The 19,942-nt window shown below is 46.3% G+C and overlaps 1 protein-coding gene across 1 annotated transcript; it reads left to right on the top strand.

Annotated features, from left to right (window-relative positions):
- Positions 1-16,817: 16,817 nt before the first annotated feature.
- On the top strand, positions 16,818-18,975 carry LOC101526969 (antileukoproteinase). The gene is made up of 4 exons (XM_058679726.1): positions 16,818-16,902; positions 17,538-17,699; positions 18,174-18,323; positions 18,775-18,975. Exons 1-3 carry the CDS (start codon positions 16,818-16,820, stop codon positions 18,320-18,322), a joined length of 396 nt encoding a protein of 131 aa, XP_058535709.1. The 3' UTR covers position 18,323; positions 18,775-18,975.
- Positions 18,976-19,942: the final 967 nt, after the last annotated feature.

The raw sequence follows: 19,942 nt of genomic DNA on the forward strand, positions 1-19,942 counted from the left end.
CCTGGATGTGTGTTAGCAGGAACAGAGCTGGGACTCAAACCAGAAATTGTGCTATAGGAGGCGGGCTTCAAGCAGCATCCACCCCGTAGTGAACTGCCAGCAGCCAACAGGCGACCAGCTCCCTGGTCCTCCTTTGTCTTTCCTGAATGCAAGGAGAGACTTAAATAAAACTCTAAGTAATTTCAAAGGACAGCAAACTACCTTCTTTTTTTTTTCAAAAGATTTATTTATTTTATTACAAAGTCAGATATACAGAGAGGAGGAGAGACAGAGAGGAAGTTCTTCCGTCCGATGTTTCACTCCCCAAGTGAGCCGCAAAGGGCCGGTGCGCGCCGATCCGAAGCCAGGAACCTGGAACCTCTTCCAGGTCTCCCACGTGGGTGCAGGGTCCCAATGCATTGGGCCGTCCTCGACTGCTTTCCCAGGCCACAAGCAGGGAGCTGGATGGGAAGTGGAGCTGCTGAGATTAGAACCGGCGCCCATATGGGATCCTGGGGCGTTCAAGGCGAGGACTTTAGCCGCTAGGCCATGCCGCCGGGCCCAAACTACCTTCTTTTGTAAATGGGAATAAGTTAAGATGTTTTTATTTGGTAATTAAATCTTCCCATTTTCAAATGAAACTAAAACTTAGAAGTAAGAAATAATATCTAAAACTATTTCAGAGGGGAACAGAAGGGATAGCGCAGATGAAAACTCGCGCCATGTTGATACTATATATTTGATATCATAATTAAGAAAGTTACAGGCCTTTTTACCCATGTGAATACAGATAGGAAAACCCCCATTAAAATGTTAAGGTGGAACCCCGGTACAGTAGCCTAGCAGCTAAAGTCCTCACCTTGAACACACTGGGATCCCATATGGGCACTGGTTCTAATCTTGGTGGCCCTGCTTCCCACCCAGCTCCCTGCTTGTGGCCTGGGAAAACACAGTCCAGGATGGCTCAAAGCCTGGGGACCCTGCAGCCATGTGGGAGACCCAGAAGAGGCTCCAGGCTCCTGGCTTTAGATTGGCGCAACTCCAGCTGTTGCAGCCACTTGGGGAGTGAAACACTGGACAGAAGATCTTTCTCTCTGTCTTTCCTCCTCTCTCCTCCTCTCTGTATATCTGACTTTCAAATGAAAATAAAATAAATCTTAAAAAAAATACATTAAGGGGGCCTGGCATGGTAGCCTAGTGGCTAAAGTCCTCACCTTGCATGCACCGGGATCCCATATGGACTCTGGTTCGTATCCCACCTGCTCCACTTCCTATCCAGCTCCTTGCTTGTAGCCTGGGAAAGCAGTGGAAGATGGCCCAAAGCCTTGGGATCCTGCACGCACGTGGGAGACCTGGAAGAAGCTCCAGGCTCCTGGATTCGGATCAACTCAGCTGTGGCCACTGCGGCTGCTTGGGGAGTAAATCAGCAGATGGAAGATCTTTCTCTCTGTATATCTGACTTTCCAATAAAAATAAATAAATCTTTAAAAAAATGTTAAGGTAGTGTAAATGTTAACCGAACTTCCTGGAGTTGAAATATCTGTGCCGTGGATGTGTAAACAAGCATTCCTACACTGACGTGACTCAAGGCGCGTGACCTCCACAAGTCCCCGTCCAAAGTCAGAATGAAGCGTCCTATTCATTCCCTCCAGGTACAAGGAAGCAGGAAGAACAACACAAATGTGGACACATGTTAACATTTAGGGAACCTGAGGACAGGGAAAGAAGTTTTTTTTTTTTTTTTTTTTTTTTTACCTTGTTCTTCAAAATGTTTCTAAATCCTTGATATTGTTCCAATAGCAACTATAACAAACGATAGGATATAGAATTCCTCAGTAAGTTAAAAAAAATCCTATAAATAGAATGTATCTCAAAAGTGCATGAAAAAAGAATGCACAAGCAATTCAATAATAGAAAATCTATCAATGTGATCAAACAAATAAGAAGTTTAAAAAACACCAAAGTGAAACTTTAAATAGATTTACAAAAAATCATTCTATGGGGCTGATGTGGTAGTTTAGTGGTTAAAGTCCTCACCTTGCATGCACCAGGATCCCATATGGGTGCCAATTCATATCCTGGCTGTTCCACTTCCCTTCCAGCTCCCCGCTTGTGGCCTGGGAAAGCAGTAGAATATGGTCCCAAATTTTGGGACCCTTTACCTGCATGAGAGACCAGAAAGAAGTTCCTGGCTCCTGGGTTCGAATCAACTCAGCTCCGGCCATTGCAGCCACTTGGGGAGTGAACTAGCAAATAGAAGGTCTTTTTCTCTGTCTCTCCTTCTCTCTGTAAATCTGATTTTCCAATAAAAAGAAATAAATCTTTTTAAAAATCATTCTATGTTGTTTCATGTTCATCCATAATAAAAAGTACATACTAGGGGTGAGCATTGTGGTGTAGTGCACTGAACGTGGGACACTTGTATTCCATATCAGAGCACCAGGAATTAAGTCATGTTTCTACTCCCAAGCTAGCATCTTATTAATGTGTAATTAATAAAGGAGGCAGCAGGTGATGGCTCAAGTGCTTGGGTCCTTGCAACCCAATGGGAAACCTGGCTTGAATTTCTGGTTCCTGTCTTTGTCCTGACCTGCCTTGACTACTGGGAACATTTTGGGGGAGTTCATCAATGAATGAAAAATCTTTCTCTTTCTCTGTGTGTCTCTCTTTCTCTTTGTAAAATCTGTCTTTCAAACAAATAAATAAATCCTTTTTTAAAAAAAATTAAAAATCTTTCATTTGCTGGTTCACTCTTCAAATGGCCACAACAGCTGCAGCTGAGCCTATCCAAAGCCAGGTGCTTCCTCCACGTCTCCCTCAGGGGTTCAGGATCCCAAGGACTTGGGCTATCCTCTGCTGCTTTCCCGGGCTGTGAGCAGGGAGCTGGATGGGAAGTGGAGCAGTTGAGACACGAATCAGTGCCCACATGGGATGCTGGCACCTGCAGATGGAGGACCAGCCAATTGAGCTCTAACACCGGCCCCATAAAAAAACTCTTTTTTAAAAAATAAAGATGCATAAAGATAGGAAAGGAACCAAGTGGCTACAATGACCAGGGCTGGGCCAAAGTCAGGAGTCAGGAGCTTCTTCCAAGTCTCCCACATGGGTGCAGGGCCCAAGCACGTGGGTCATTCTCTGCTGTTTTCCCAGGACAGGGTGTAGGCTGTGCCTGGCTGGGTTGAAGCACCTGCCATTACATGCAAGTTCCAGGGCTGAAAACAGGCCTGGTAGGTGAACTTTAGAGACTCCCATGTTAGGATGTAGCTGGAAAGCTGGAATGAGTGTAGGCCTGTTGGACTAGGCCACAATACTCACTGGTGAGGGTCAGGCCTAGAAGTCGATCACATATTTGGGACTAGGAATAGTCTGATAAGGAAACTTGAGGAACTCCCCTGCTAGGCTATAGCTCCAACTGGTGAAACTGAGAGCCAGGGCTAGGGGCAGGGCAGGCCCAGCCAGGTCAGGTCAGGCTGGGCTGTAGCACCTGTTGGCATATGTGTGGGCTGGGTTTGGGTTTGGGCCAGGCTAGGCCATTCCATAGCATTCACTGGCACAAGCAAGAGCCAGGACAGGGTGCAGGCCAAACCTAGTTGAACCACAACACCCGCCAGTTCACGAGGCTTTGGGTGTGCCAGGCTGGGCTAGGCTGTTGCACCTACTGGTGAAAGCTGGGACTGGGGGTCGGCTAGACTGAGCCAGGCTACAGCACCTACTGGTGAATGCCAAGACTGGGAGAGAGCATTCTGAGACTGGGTCACAGTACCTGCTGCCGCATTCAAGGCTTGGGGCTGGGAGCAGGCTACAGCACCCATTGGCAAGTTCTGGGACTGGGTACTCCCTGACAGGTGCAAGATTTAGAGCTAGAAATGGGTCTGTAGGGAACTTGTGGCCATTCCCCTGCTGGACCACAGTTCCCACTGGTGAGCACGAGAGCCAGGCATAGGGTTTGAGAGATATCTGCACAGGGAATCAACCTAGATGACCATCGGTGGATAACTGGATAAGGAAAAGGTGATATGCGTATATGGAGAAATACTGCTCAGCCACAAAAAAATGAAATCTTGACATTTGTAACAAAGAGGATGGAACTGGTGATCATCGGATTAAGTAAAACAAGAGAAGCACACAAAGGTGAATGCAGTTAATATGTTATATGCATATACTGTATAGGGCAAAACACTTTGAAAGGAAACACTGGATAATGTCTTTATATAAGGATGATTCTGAAAATTGACATTAAAAGTACAATTCAATTAAGGAAAAAATGGCAAATTGGCTCCAATAAGTTTATTTGTTTGTTTGTTTGTTTGTTTGTTTTTGGAAGATGACCTCATGAGCAAGTTCTGCTAGCTGAGGCTTCAATCTGGAGCCCACTCACCATTTACACACATGCACTTTGACTGCAGGCATGCAGACATGGTCTCTCCTGCTCCAACTGCCCCCAGCCTTGGATGCAGCTCATCCTCAGCTGCTCTCTGGACCTGTGCAGGTTGCCTCAGTTCTTAAACATCCATTTCCTGGTCCAAATATTCCCATTCTTGTATGGGAAGCCGACTCTGAGTCTTCTTTTTTTCCTATTTGTAAAAGAGGTTGACCATAGCACCCACTTAACATATATATTGTTTTACATTTTTTTTTTTTGGAAAGTCAGATATACAGAGAGGAAGAGAGACAGAGAGAAAGATCTTCTGTCCAGTGTTTCACTCCCCAAGTGGCTGCAACAGCTGGAGTTGCACCAATCTAAAGCCAGGAGCCTGGAGCCTCTTCTGGGTCTCCCACATGTCTGCAAGGTCCCCAGGCTTTTGGCTGTCCTCGACTGTTTTCCCAGGCCACAAGCAGGGAGCTGGGTGGGAAACGGGACCACTGGGACTAGAACCAGTGCCCATATGGGATCCCGGAGTGTTTAAGGATAGGACTTTAGCTGCTAGGCTACCATACCGGGGTTTGAATGTCACAAACCATGCACAGCACTTAATACAGTGCTAATAAATGACACCTAATGAATGCTCACAGCTAATAGTCATAGTGATCGGAATTATCTAAAACAGTACATTTATCAAGTGGATAAAATAGGATTTGAAACCAGGTCAGTCTATTCCCAAAGTCTCTTATCTTCTCACGAACATCACTAAAAAATAAGTTACGAGCCCAGGATGTGGGGAAATGTTTTCCCTGACTGTGGGGCTTGGGGCCTGTGTATTCTTCATCCTGGAGTGTGATAGCTCCTCTCTTTCTCTCTCCTCTCGGTCCCTGTCACAGACCCTAGTATGTGTGGCTGACAACGGCCAAACCTCCCCAACACTTTAAAATTGTAAAATAAAACATGCATCTGGAGAAGCACATAAAATAAGACTTACCAAATAATTACAAAGCAAACATATGCTCCTCCTCTACAGAAGCCACATTGGTTTTATGATGTCTTATCAAACGACTTCCTTATTGACAGGTGATAGCCCTTCTGTTGGTCATAGACAGATGTCTTTCCTTGCAGAGACACACAGGCCCTGGAGCGAGGAACATTCTGGTCTTAAGTTTTACATGGTCGCAAGTAAGTTCTCGGGTGAGGAGGTCTTGGGCATCCTATCACTCCATGTTCCTCACTTCAGCTTCAGGTTCAGACCCTGCAGCCGTTGCTTCAAAGGCCCAGATCTCTGAGTCCTTAGGTTCTCACTACAGGAAAAGGGAATCATAGATCATGACCGAGGCTGTCTTCCAGGGTTCATTCTCAAAGTCCATCCTTCTTTCCTTCCTGCCTTGCTTCACTCACTCTATTGCTTTTATGCATCAGGCTTTAGACTAAGCTCCTAGACTACAATAAAGAATCAAATAGACATGCTTTGTTAACTCACAGAATTTACGACCTACAGTTACTAGGATTTACCATTTTATCAGTGCTGACAAAACCCAGACTTGATATGCAGTTTCCCCCTCAAGGAGATCGGCCAGTGTGGAGACATGAAGTCAACAGAAAGTTGGGTAATGTGAGGTATAGAGGAAAGACATCTAACTCACACAGGGAGTCATAGAGCTCAAACTCTCCCTTCTCCCAACACCACCACAAGGTGAAGCAGATGATACTGTGGATGTAACAGAAGGTCAGACAGACACACGGATTTGAGGGACAGAGTTTTAGGGCCAAGAGTCCAGAGTGAAGGCACAGCAGCCTCCCTTTCTTACGAGCCAACCCCACTCTTCCCTCTGTTGCCCCTTTTCCTCTCTGGACCTTGGACAACCAGCCTAGGGATAGAACCAAGACAGCCCGTGGAGAGCAGGACGGCCCACTAGCAATGGGTGGGGTGTTGAGGTCTTTGCTAGGGGTTGCGAGTCTTTACAACATTGGTTCTGGATGACCGATTCAACTTCTCCTAATTCAACTCTATCATTGTGTGGATGGGGAAGTTGGAGCACAGAGAGCTGCAGTGTCCTGCCCAAGGTCACACACTGGGCCAGTGACAAAGCTTCTGGAATCTGGAAGTAGATTAGGTCAAGGATCTTTTGAGATATGATACCCCGAGCACAGAGGACTTGATATCTCTGTGAGCTCTGGGGAGTGTGTGTGTGTGTGTGTGTGTGAGAGAGAGAGAGAGAGAGAAAAAGAGAGAGAGAGAGAGACAGAGAGACTGGTAATAATAATAGTGATAGCTAGTACTTACTGCCTGCCAGGTCTAGGACCAAGTGCTTAGCTACTCCTCACACGAACAAGAAAAAAATATAACTGTGCCAATATTAGAGAAAATGATACTAACAGAGATCTCCTGGTTGTCCAGGTCACATGGAGAGTCAGCTGTGGTGCCAAGATAGAATCGTGGCTTGGTTAACCCCAATGTTCATGCTGTTATTCGCGGCACTGCACTGCATTGATGTGTTCTTGTAACTGCTGCACCCCTAACGTCTAGGATACTTCCTAGTTCATAACAGGTCCTTAACAAGGTTAAAATTTACTTATTTACTTACTTTTCATTTTTTCAGTGAGAGAGAGAAAGAGAGGTTGGCGGGGGTGGGATAGAGGGAGAGAGGAGATCTACCTTCTGATTCACGCCCCAAAGACTTGCACTAGCTGGAGCTGCGTCAGAACAAAAGGAGCCAGGAACTCACTCTGGATCTCCCTGTAGGTGACAGGGACCCACGTAATTGGGCCATCACCTGCTGCCTGTCAGGGCGCACATTTACATGAAGTTGGAACAGAAGGTAGAGCAGGCTTGTGAACCCAGGAACTCTGATATGTGATACAAGCGTAACAGGTGTCTTCAAATCATCTTAGCAAATATATTTCTTGAAGGACTGAATGGACAAATTGCTTTAATGGGAAGGGAGTAGAGGATGGAAGAGGAAGATAAAGTCCTAATCTGGGATCCAAGTCAAAAGAGAAGTGACCAAATAGAGTCACCTCCTGGGATGACCTGGGAGGCATCAGATTCAGACATCAAATCTCAATGGGAAAATTGATTTACTTGGGGTGGAAGGTGAGGGGGTCTCCTTTCTGAGAGTCAGTTTTCTACTCAGTGATATAGGTTGTTCTAAAATCTCTTCTGAAGTGCACACAGTATATGACTTTAAGGCTAAAACCAATTGTATTCCTCAATATAGAAAGAGAGGAATCAGGGGTGGAGAACTTTCATCTGCCAAGGACCATCTGGATATTTATTTAAGAATTTACTTACTTGAAGAGCAGAGCGACACAGAGAGAGAGACAGAGAGAAATACACACAGAGAGAGGCAGGGGAAGAAAAAGAGAAAGAGAGGTCTTCTGTCCACTGGTTCAATCCCCAAAAGGTCACAATGGCTGGAGCTGGGCCAGTCTGAAGCCCAGAGCCTGGAGCTTCATCTGGGTCTCCCACGTGAGTGCAGAGTCCTAAGCACTTGGGAGCATCTTCCCCTGTTTTCTCAGCCATTAGCAGGGAGCTGGAATGGCAGTGGAGCTGCCCGTATGGGATGCTGACACCACAGTTGGTGGCTTTACCCGCTATGTCACAGCACTGACACCCATTTTTGGATATTTATAACATCATTTGCAGGCCATGCAGAGTTATCAACTTAAAAATTTGCCTTTTAAAAGATTTACTGATTTTTAAGAAAAAAGAATTATTTATTTGAAAAGTGTAGGGATGAGGGGGGGAGGGGAAAGAAAGAGAAAGAGATCCTCCATTGCTGGTTCATCCCATAAATGACCCTATCAATTAGGGCTGACACAAGCTGAAGTCAGGAGCTCAGAGCTTCATCGGGGTCTTCCACGTGGCTGGCAGAGGTCCAAATATCTGGGGCCATCTTCTGCTGCTTTGGCAGGCACATTAGAAGTAGAGCAGCTGGAATTTGAACCAGCACGCTGATACAGGATGCTGTCGGCCTTGTGAACAGCAGCCTAACTTGCTGCACCACAGTTCTGGCCCCATATGGATTGAATTTTGAATCCTGCCTGTGGCTGCTTCCAAAGGATTTTGCCAGCTTTCTACAGCCTTCGGACTGGATGTTCCCCATCCTGATCACTAATCAAATACGATGCCTTCTCAGGAGTTCTTCCAAACAAGGTGCAGAAGTCTTTAGCAGTTACTTGATAACGGAGAAGCCAGCATCTCCAAGATGGTGTGAATCAGCAGGGCTGTGCACTAGGAGGTACTTAGGTAACCACACACTCGCTGTCCCTCAGTAAGGTGGGAAAGGTCAGCTCATGGCTGAGCAGGATTGCAGTGCCTATGGCTCTCCTCTCCTGGGAAGCACATAGCTACCCTAGTGACATACCAAAACATCACAGCGGAAACAACAGAGGTACCATTGTCCCCACTTCCTCCATGAAAATTATCAGGCACACTAATCATGCTCATTTTTTTCTCCATTACTAATTTGTAGGTCCTTTTAATAGAATTACTCTGTTAGCTGTCTGATTAGGTAAAAACTGAAACTAAATTTACCTGGCGCATCCTTGATTGGAGTTTGATTATCATTCATAGGAAGATTAACATCAAAGAAGGTATCTATTGTGAGGTGGCTGTTATTGTCAGAAATTAGATCTCCTTTTACTTTTTTAAAAATTTATTTTTATTTGAAGGGCAAATTTACAGGGAGAGAAGTAGAGAGAGAGAGAGAGAGAGAGAGAATCTTCCATCTGCTGTTTTTCTCCCCAAATGGCTACACCGCCCGGAGCTGGGCTGGTTCAAAGCCAGGAACCTGGAGCTTCTCTGGGTCTTTCATGTGAGTTCAGTGGCCCAAGGACCTGAGCAATCTTGTTCTGCTGTCCCAGGCACATTAGCAGGGAGCTGGATCAGTAGCAGGGTCATCAGGGCTCGAACCGGCATCCATATGGGATGCTAGCACTGTAGGTGAAGGTTTCAGCCACTATGCCGTGGCTCTGACCCCAATCTCAATCTTCAGAGTATGAAGGTATCTAGCAATTGAGCACAGTTTAATTTATAAAAAAGAGTAGCAGAAAAATGTGCATCACTTAGATTTATCAGATGGACATGTTATAAGAGAACCAGGTAGGAGTCCTGGAAATAAATGATAGCTGCAATGAAAAATTCCAACAAAACAGGGTCTTGACTGAATGCAGTTGAAAGGAATTTTAGTGAATTGGAAGCTGTTACTGAAGAATTCACCAGAACACAGCACAGAGAAATGAAGAAGAGAAAAACAGGAGAGGGAAAAAAAAAATAGAAACAGAAGGCTTAGTAAATACCCAGTGGAATTCCCAAAACTTCCCGGCGAAATTCCCAAAAAGGGAATGGAGTCAATGGCAGAGATGCAGCATTCAGAGATCAAGAGAGGGTATTTTCCAGAATCTAAAAAAGGTGAATTTTAGGATTAAAAGTGTACACTGAGATCAAACGGAATGAAAAAGACCGCTGTGATTTGTAAGGGTTTCTGAACGTGGGTTTTTTGAAGCAAACAGATCAGGAATCAACCAGACGTAAGCCTAAGCCTCACCTACCCCAGGCAGTGACTGCTCGTGCCAATCCCCAGGTGCCAGTGCAATCATCTGAGGTGAGATCCTGAGTTGTTACAGCCTTCCTCCCCTCGGGACAGTTCTGTGATGCTCCTCTGAGAGACAGGGCTGCGGAGGGTAGCAGGTGGGGAGAGGCCCCGAGAGAGCAGGGTGGGATGGTCCACGCTTGCTGAACAAGGAGGCCACGGCATCACCCAGCAGGACATCTTCACACCCTTGCCTCATGGGATACAGACTGTCCATCAAGGGCTCGTAACCACCTATGCATGGCTATTTATACCGCTTTTGTAAACAGGAGGTTTATTGATAGTTTTTCTTTTTTTCATTCTATCATTTTATATTGGGTACATTCAAAGTGATTAAACTTACTCATGCTAAAGCTGGAAAGACTACAAAGAGACTTGTGTGTACTGAAGAGCAAGAACAAGTACCATCAGCTTTTCCACCTGCAGATGACTTCTGTCCCATGAGACACTGGGTCAGCTTTCCTTGGGAGACAACCTGCGTGTGTTTTCTGCAGATACTGGTGTTTTGGGAAATGTTTCAGTCAGAATTCATGATTATGTGGATTTCAGCCCAAAGGGGTAGCTTTAGGAGACACTGTGTTCACCACTGAGTGTTCTTTCGCTGTCCTAGCTCACCCCTGGACAATCACCTCTTCTTTCGCTGAGAACTGTACTACAGTTGGGGGGCACTGTCTTAAGTCAATCCATTTCTTTGGCCCCATTCATTGGGTCAAAAGTTTAATTCTAGTCAGTTGAGCGACCAAGAAGGAACCCCCTCCTGGACTTGCATTTGAGAGGATGGGAGTAGATGCCTAGTCATATTATAAATGTGAATCTCCCTGCTTGTGGCCTGGGAGCAGCCAAGGACAGCCCAAAGCCTTGGGACCCCCCTCTAGTGGAGACTGCGATATCCACGCCAAGAACAACTCTGGGACACAGGGGATGCACAGGTGAGATGAACCGATACACACCTCATTGAACTTTTCTGGGCTTCTTATACCATTTTTTTTTTTTTTTTTTTTTTTTTTTTTTTTTTTTTTGCAGGACAAGCAGGTTGGTAAAACTTAAACAAGTTAACTGAACAATGGTATGCAAAATACTCCAACAATAGATCACAAGGGATCAGGGGAAGCATTCACCAGGCTTCAAGCAGCCGGACAGATAAACATGAGTTACAGGAATCAACACGGTAAATAAACAGCTCTAACTAGAAAAGGAACCTAACAGAACTTTGTTTGTACTCAGACACGTTCAGGCCACAATCACTAAAGGAAGAGGGAGATACTGAAGATGCCTTTCACCTTTTTTTTATGGACTCTTGGAATACCATTCATGTACACGGATTTCAACGAGTTCTTGCACTTTCTGGTTATTTTTTATTTTTTTGCAAGATCACTGTCCGTGATCCAGGCATAAAGAATTGGAGCCTAGAGATTTTGGGGGAAGCTTTGCCCAGGCCGTTTCTAACTCTGTCCTGGAGTTTGAGCATTTCGTTTTACCCTCCCCATTTTCTTTCACAGGTGGTGATTCAAGCAGGTTCCTCCTGCCCAATACCTGCATTCCTTTGGTCTGACTAGACCCTGGAGGCATTGCCTCAAGACTTAATGCCTGTTTCATCAACCTGAGCATATTTAGATACCTTTTAGGGAAACAGACTTTTGAGGAACAAGCTTTTGAGGGAATGAGCTGTAGAAGCTGAATTACACACCAACCACCTTTTTCCGAGACACCCAAGCCCTACCCCGACTGGGCATTTCTTCTGCTATTTTTTTTTTTCTTTTTTGATGTGTGTGTGTGTGTGTGTGTGTGTGTGTGTGTGTGTGTGTGGTTTAAAACCTTTGGCCAGCATTCCCTACCCACTAATATTTGAGTCTGAAAGGACAATTTGCCTTTCCCAGTTTTATGAGGAATATGAATGGGTGGGAAGCAAGTACAAATCTTATAAAGTTCCAACTGTCCTGGGTGGAGAAATACTACGAAGGAAGTGGTTAGGCCATCTGCCTCCCTCCAGGCTGGTGCTCCAGACATGAACCGGTGGCCTTCCCCTCTTGGTCTGCTTTTTATTTCATTTTTAGTTGACTATAATAATTACTTACGATTATAGGGTACAACGAGGACTTTGATGCATGCCTGCAATGTGTACTCAATCAGGGCAATTAAATTTTCACCTTGAATGTTTATCTTCTCTTTGGGGTGGGAAACTGAATTCCTCTCCTTGTTCTCTATAAAAATGTACATTAAACTATACATTACAATCAGCTCATTGTGCTAAGTTCTCTATAAAATGTATATTAAATTGCGAACTATAGCGCTGGAGAACACTAGAACTTATTCCTCTAAAGTAACTGTATTTTGGTGCCCATTATCAAGCCTCCCTCTAGTGTCGCCCCTATTTTTCCTAACATGGGGTTACCACTGCTCTATCCTTCAATGAAGCCAACTTGTTTAGGTTCTACATATGCATGAGAATGGATGGCATTTTTCTGTGCCTTTTTATTCAGAATATTATCTTACAGTTTTATTTGTATTGTGCCAATGACAGGATGTTATACCGTTGAATGTATGAATAATACCAAATTTTGTATATATACTAATTTTCTGTACCCATTGCTCATTGATGGACAATATTGATTCCATATATTGGTTATTGTGGATAGGCCTGCAATGAACATGGCCATGCAATTCTCTCTTTGGTATATACAGCCAGCAGTGGGATAGTTGGATCATAAAGTGCTTCTAATTTTCAGTTTTTGAGGAACCTTCATACTGGCTATACTATCGTCCATCCCCACCAAACATGTTAAGGCTTCCCCTTTCTCTGAAACCTCACCAGCATTTGTTGTTCTTTGCTTCTTAGTTGCTTTTTTATGACTCCATCTGGTTTTGTTCTCTGCTGATGGTGTTTTGGGGGGCTCATCAGAACATCAATGTCAATACCAATGTCTTAAAGTGGTTCCCCTACATTTTCTTCCAAAGGTCTTACATTTGACTTCCCTTGAGTTGGTTTTGTCCAGGGTGAGCAGTAACGGATTGGAATGATGGTCAGTAGGCTTCAGCCTTCTCCACTGGATGTCCAGCTTCCCTAACCCCATTGACTGAAGGCATTCACCTTTTCCTGATGCCCATTTTGGAAATGTTTCTTACACACACACATTTCTTTCTGGGTTCTCTATCCATCTCCCTCTGTCTGTAACTCTACCTTTTAAATAAATAAATAAATCTTTAAAGAAAACATTGTCTGCTCCCTTCCAATGCCTGAGGCCCACCAGCACCCACCCCAACCCGCCCCACTGCCCCGACTGAGGCCTGCATGAATCCTGGTCTCCCTTTCTCCTTATTGGGGCGCTCACCCATCCTTCACTCCTCCTCTGTCACTGTCCTTCACCCGCCTCTGCAGGATTCTGGTGGAGATGAATGGCTGGTCCTATCTCCTCAGCAGGGCTTTCTGATATGTGTGTGTGTGTTCCTCTGGTTGAACTATGCTTTCCTGGGCCTGCCTTGAGCAACGACCCATGGGGAATGGAGATGTCTAGTGTGAGTGAGAGATTCACCCACCCCACCTTGAGCCCTGCAAGACTGCCCTTGTAATTTCCTGCGCAAAGTGAAATGTAAAGTCCCTTGTTCATAAACAAAAGCAAATGTACTACTGAAGATGCTAATTTTACCCCCTTTCTTCTATTGTCTCTCACTAGAGCAGTCATGGAGATTTTTAGACAATTATTTCATGTTGTGCCCTTTTCGGTCATTGTGAGAACTCAAAAGACGTCAGGTTTTTTGCAACCCAGAATCCCTATCTGCTAATGCTTTATGTGCAGGTCCCACTGATTGCCAAGCCCCCCTTCCCGCTGACACACTGCTAGTCAGTAGGGGGGAGCCACACGAACCTAAGGAAATGGTATGTGTATAGACATTCACCAACAGGCTTCATGAAGTAGGAGTCAGATTAGAGCAAGATGAGTCCAGACCCAAAGATTAAGCCTGCAGTTCAAGACTGACAACTTTTTGTGTGCCTAATGTATGCAGGAACGTGAGTAAGATAAAAACAATGTGTATTGCATTGAGCAGATCAGACTTTCGTGCCAAATGCTTGTGAGGGACTTCTGGCAATCACTGTCTGACACAGGAGAGGGCGACACTCTTACTCCATGGCAGGGATTATGGTCTCTCATGTGGGCAGCAAGGGCCAGAGCACTTGCACCCTCTTCTGCTGCTTCCCAGGTGCAGAAAGGAGGCTGGATCAAGGCCAGGCTCGTGAGGACCTCATGGCATTGGCTCCATCTGTCTTCTCTGCTGTGGCCTCAAGGCCTAACACAAAACCTGACACACATAAGGAATGAATTGAGTAACTATAGGATTTAGTTGAAAGCAAGCTAGGGTGTGTGAGGTGGACTAATGAATCAATTTCTGGTTAAAGAGCCTGTTAGGAGAGGAACCAAACTGGTTCTGGGGACCAGCAGGTTAGGAACCAGTTTTAGAAAAGCCCCAGCTTGTGCTGTGCAATGAATTCTTGGCGCAACGTGGGGCTCCTGTCTTCTCACGAGAGACTTGGTCTCTTTCCTGCAAGCTGGGAGTTTGGTCTAGACCACGGTTTGGTCAGCAAGCATTTTCTACAGAGGAGCAGAAGGTAAATATTTCAGGCTTTGTGGTAAATGCTTTGATCACTGTCACAGGGCACTGAGAAGCAGTCACAGAGATCACATCACAAGTGACCACATGGCTATGTTTCTGTAAAATCTTACTTACACAAACAGGCAGCTGTCTAGATTTGGCCCACGGATTGTAATTTTTGACCTCCAAGGTCCTTTAACCTTCACGTTCTAGGACTTGAAGATTTCTCATCACACACCATTACCCTCTGCTAATGGGTCACCGGAGCTCTTTTCGGATGAAAATTGGCTTTTATCAATCAGTCATAGATTTAAAAAAACGACAAAACTTCAGCTGCTACACTCTCTTTTTTGCTCATTAAACCAGGTATTTAGAAAACTCCAGATACTCTTTTTTTAAGGATTTATTTGTTTTTATTACAAAGTCAGATATACAGAGAGGAGAGACAGAGAGGAAGACCTTCCGTCCAATGATTCACTCCCCATGGGAGCACAACGGTCGGTGCTGTGCCAATCCGAAGCCGGGAACCTGGAACCTCTTCCAGGTCTCTCACATGGGTGCAGGGTCCCAAGGCTTTGGGTCGTCCTCGACTGCTTTCCCAGGTCACAAGCAGGGAGCTGGATGGGATGTGGAGCTGCCGGGACCAGAACCGGCGCCCATATGGGATCCCAGGGCATTCAAGGCGAGGACTTTAGCCACTAGGCCACGCCACCGGGCCCCAGATACTCTTTTGAGTGTGGAATAGAGGCCATGTGATGGCGAAGCCAGCGTGGAAACGTGGCGTGGTAGTCTGAGGAGTTGAATCCTACAGATAATTAGAAGAAACCCACACAGACTGGACAGCACACAGAATGAGCTTAATCTATTGCAATCACACTTTTTAAGTTACAAAGTATGTATTGCAGTGCTTACCTGGGCCTTACAACGGCCAGTAAGCTGCTTTGTTCCTGTGTGTCAGATTCCTCTCAGTTACTTTTCCTGGGAAGGGATACATTCAGTAATTCTTTTCAGAGCCTTTTGCACCTTTAATGTCACAACCATCTGAGTGAGATGATGTCACCATCATCCCCATTTCACAGTTGGGAAGGCTGAGGACAGAATCCCCTCTTTTGTATCTTTCACTTCTCAATGGCTACTTTGCAGTTTTTAGACATGGACAAGACACTGACGACATTTCAAACTATTTTTTATAATATGTGAGAGAGACTGCTTGAGAGCTTTCATCTGCATTTCATTCCTCATGTGTCTGGAACTCACTTGTGGGTAGCAAGGATCCAAAGTACTTGCACTGTCACCTGCTGCCCCACAGGGTATGCATTAGCAGGAGGCTGGAATCAGAAGTCAGGCCAAGACTCAAACACTGACACCCCAACACATGTCATGGGCATCCCAAATGGTATCATACTTTTTAAGATGTAGTTGTTTATTTGGAAGGTTGAGTTTCAGAGAAAGGGGCAAAGACAGAGAGAAAGAGATCTTCCATTTACTGATTCACTGCCCAAATGGCTGCAGCAAGTGGCACTGGATTGGGACAAAACCAGCAGCCAACTCCATCTATGTCTCTCTCATGGATAGCAGGGGCTCAAATACCACATTCTGCTGCTTTCCCTGCTGCTTTCCAGGGAGCTTGATCAGAAGTGGAGCAACTGGGACTTGAACTGGCATTCGAGATGCAGGTGTCAGAGGTGGTGGCTTAACATTCTGTGCCACAACACCAGGTCTCTAGGGAGCATCTTAACTGCTGGGCCAGACATTTGCCTTAGCACTGTATGTGTAACGGTGCAACTAGTACAGGGCAATACGTATCTGTTGGTGGAGTGACCTGTCATCGGAATGTCTGAGAAGGGAACTGTGTTGCGCAGTGGTATTGTTGCACCATCCCTGAGAGTCCAGGAATGCGAGAATTAGGGCTGTGTGACACACAGCTTCAGCAGATTGTCTTTGGTTTCAGTTCTGAGCCCAGGTAGCACATTTGCAATTGATGTCTTCTCGTCTCCACATACTAGGCCAATGGGCCTGGGGCCCCAAGAGCACTCAGCACTCAGGTGCCAGCCAAGATGGTCTGACCAGTCAATGGCACCTTCCAGGCCAGCCCCTCCTCTTGTGTGGCTTGGAACAGGAAGTAGCTTTTGACTCCTTGGCACCAGAATTTTTTTATCTCTGGCCAAGCTTCCTGGCTATGCGCTAGCAACTGGGAGAGGCCAAAAATTCTAGTGGGACCACACCCACCAGGGAAGGTATAAGTAGTGAGGTCTGACACTGACCAGTAGAGCCACTCTGCCTGTACCATGAAGTCCAGTAGCCTCTTCTCCGTTGTGGTGCTTGTTGCTCTGGGAACCCTGGCACCTTGGGCTGCGGAAGGTGCAGAATATGGTGAGTTGAAGTTGGCATCCTGTCGAATCTTGGCTGCAGGGTGGGAGATGGGAGCCCGGTGGTGCGGACATGTTTTCTCTCCTCTCTCAGGTGATGCCTGGGAGAGCTCCCTGAGTGTGGGCTATGGGGCCGACTGGGCTCCCATGTCCCTGGAAGGAGTCCTGAGCACCTGGAAATGCTCTGATGGTCCAGGGCTTCCCTCTCTCTACCTCCACTGACTGCCCCAGTCACCTCCTACACTCTCTAATTCTGTGACTTTCCAATCACTGTCTCTGACTCTTCCTGGCTCTCCTTTGTCTGTTTCTGCTCTTGATTTGGGTCTCAATGGCTCTCTCATTTATTCTGTTCATCTTTACTTCTCCGAATCACTCATTCCCTGTCTCTCCTCTGCCTTTATTTAACTTTGTTCTTGGATGGGGGACCGCGACCGGAGCCTGTCTTCTTCCAGAATCTGTGACTTCTGCTGCTCACGTGTCTGGTTTAAGGCAGCCAGTCATTCTTGCTGGTGGTCAGGTGGGCATTCCTCTTGAGGCCACTGGGATGAGGGACTTACCTCCTGGAAAGTGGTGCCTTGCTGTGGAATCGCCAGGCTGCAAAGCACCAGCACCTGCCTGACCTCTTGACTTCCTCTTTAGAAGTTTCAAAAGCTGGAGCCTGCCCTGCTCAAAGCCAGGTCAAGTGCCTTAGAATTGTGATACCCGACTGCCACAGCGATGGGGACTGTCCAGAGAAGCAGAAATGCTGCTCTGACGTTTGCAGTGTCAGATGTGTGGATCCTGTTGACGTTGTGGAGCCAAGTGAACCAACTGGGGAGCTGGGTAAAGTGGGGGTGAGACTGAGGACACAGCGTTCAGGGAACATGACTGGACAAAGGGATCCCATTGGGCACTGCCCTGAGGGTTGCTATACCCAGCTGGCAACTTAGCTCAGGAGTCAGCTGCTCCAGGTAGAAAGAAAGTTAGCATGTGGCTGGCAAAGCAGCCAGCCTGTTGGGAGTGCACTCTTCCAGGTGACCCCCTGAGCAGTCAGGCAAGCTGGGCTCTTGGAGACTTGTCATTCAGTCAGCATTGGACAGAGCTGGTCACCTGCACTGACTGGGGGACTAATGGTGGGGGAGGGCAGGTGCCACTCCAGGGGATTTCTTAAGCAGGTGGTAGTTTTGATAGAGGAGGGGAGAGGAGGAGAGGGGATAATTCTTCCTGCTCAGGCTGGAGGCTGCAGTAGGGGTGGGGTTCAAGTACGAGGTCTCTGAACCATGGCTCTGTTTTCAGCAGAGGAGAAGGCTGGGAAGTGCCCAGTGGTGGAATTCGAATGTTTGATGCTGAATCCGCCCAACCAGTGTGAGACAGACAGCCAGTGCGATGGTAATCTCAAGTGCTGCAAAGGCAGCTGTGGGAAAGCCTGCCTCTCCCCCGTATGAGGTAAGCAGGATGCAAACTGCAGGGTGTGCCGACCCTACCCAGAGAAGGGCATCCAACTGGCATCCTTGTGTTATGAGATCCCTGCTCTCTGGGTCTCAGGGTGAAGACTCCCACAGGCTCACTTATGGCTCAGATTATATACCAGCCTCTCTGTGTGAGGGCCCTGGACAAATGACCTTGTGTCCCAAGTACTTCTTTTGGTTGGTTCCATGATGTTGATGAGGGTCACCACCCAAAGGGTCAGCGTGGTTTCAGGATTCCATGCTCTGAATTTGGGATTTCCAAGTGAGCCCAGCAGTTGAACTTCCTCTACTGATACCAAGACGTGGACAACCATTTCACCCATTTTAAAAAATCTCTGTCATGGGGGTTCTCAGGGAGGGGAGAAAAGATGGAAATGATGTGACTGGATCCTACACTAAAGGTCTTTCCTGATTTTTTTCTCCCCCAGCCTGATTCCTGCCACATGGAAGCAGCTCTGACTTCCCACTCTTCATAGATAGGCAACACCTGTGTTTCCAGGTTTTCATTTTGGGACTTTGATAGTGAGGACTTGTTTCCACCCAGCACATCCTCACAATGGCTTGACACACAACACGTTCTGGCAAAGCAAATGCTGATGAACTCACGAATAAATTAACGAGCACATTTCTCTCTGTGTCCCTACTGCTTCCGTGATTCACTGAGGGTGAATGGGGTTGGAGGGAATGATGGGAGACTGGTTAGGAGAGCCTCTTCCTGCAGATGCAGAGTGGATGGAAGGGGCTGTTTGTGGGTACACATGTAGCAGCTATGTGGTGCCCCATGGCTACTTTGCTTGTGGAAGTAGCTGCTGGAGTGACTTTGGGGTGCAGGGGTGGTGGCTGAGATATTTGGGGAATGTGAAGACCCTTGGGGAGGGGCCGGGGGCCACACAGCAGGAGCAGCAGAAGCAATAGATCAGAATGCCTTTAACCCTATTACATGTGCATTGCTAACATTTCGGTATTCCTCCTTTCAAGACTGCTTATCTACTATATGAGTCAGGAACCAAGAACTCAGTACAGGTCTCCCACACTGGTGATAGGGACCCGAATGGGTTAATTGTAAAGGTGACTGACTGTACTCCTGGAAGTCTGGAATCTCCAGAGACACCTGCATGCTCTTACGAGAAAAAGCTCCTGCTTTCTGAAACACCAGAAGGCAGACAGGAGATAGGGAGGATCTTGGAGGTTTTAGATTTACGGAAAAGACAGCTACCTTCGAGGCATGCTGTTTTATTACTGTCTACATTGAAGTGATATGATCAGGATCCCCAACTTATACATTGTAAATTTCTATCACATACTTTCTGTTCTGTGTCATTGTTAGCTCCTAATCATGTACTTACTCACTGTCATGTAGTTTTTGAATCTCTTACTATAAAAACCCCATGATTAATTTGTTCAGGGCACTTGTTGCATATGGCAAGAGGTTGTTCCTTGACTAGAAATCAAAATCATTCACTCACCTTGGAGTCTTGCTCGGATTCATTGAACCCCAACAGGTACCCAACTAGTCAAAATTGTCACCTACTGCCTTCTAGGAGCATGTTAGCAGGATGCTGGAATTGTGAACGAAGCCAGGACTAGAGCCTATGC

Source organism: Ochotona princeps, chromosome 22 (assembly GCF_030435755.1).
Source record: "Ochotona princeps isolate mOchPri1 chromosome 22, mOchPri1.hap1, whole genome shotgun sequence".
NCBI classification, from domain to species: Eukaryota; Metazoa; Chordata; class Mammalia; order Lagomorpha; family Ochotonidae; genus Ochotona; species Ochotona princeps.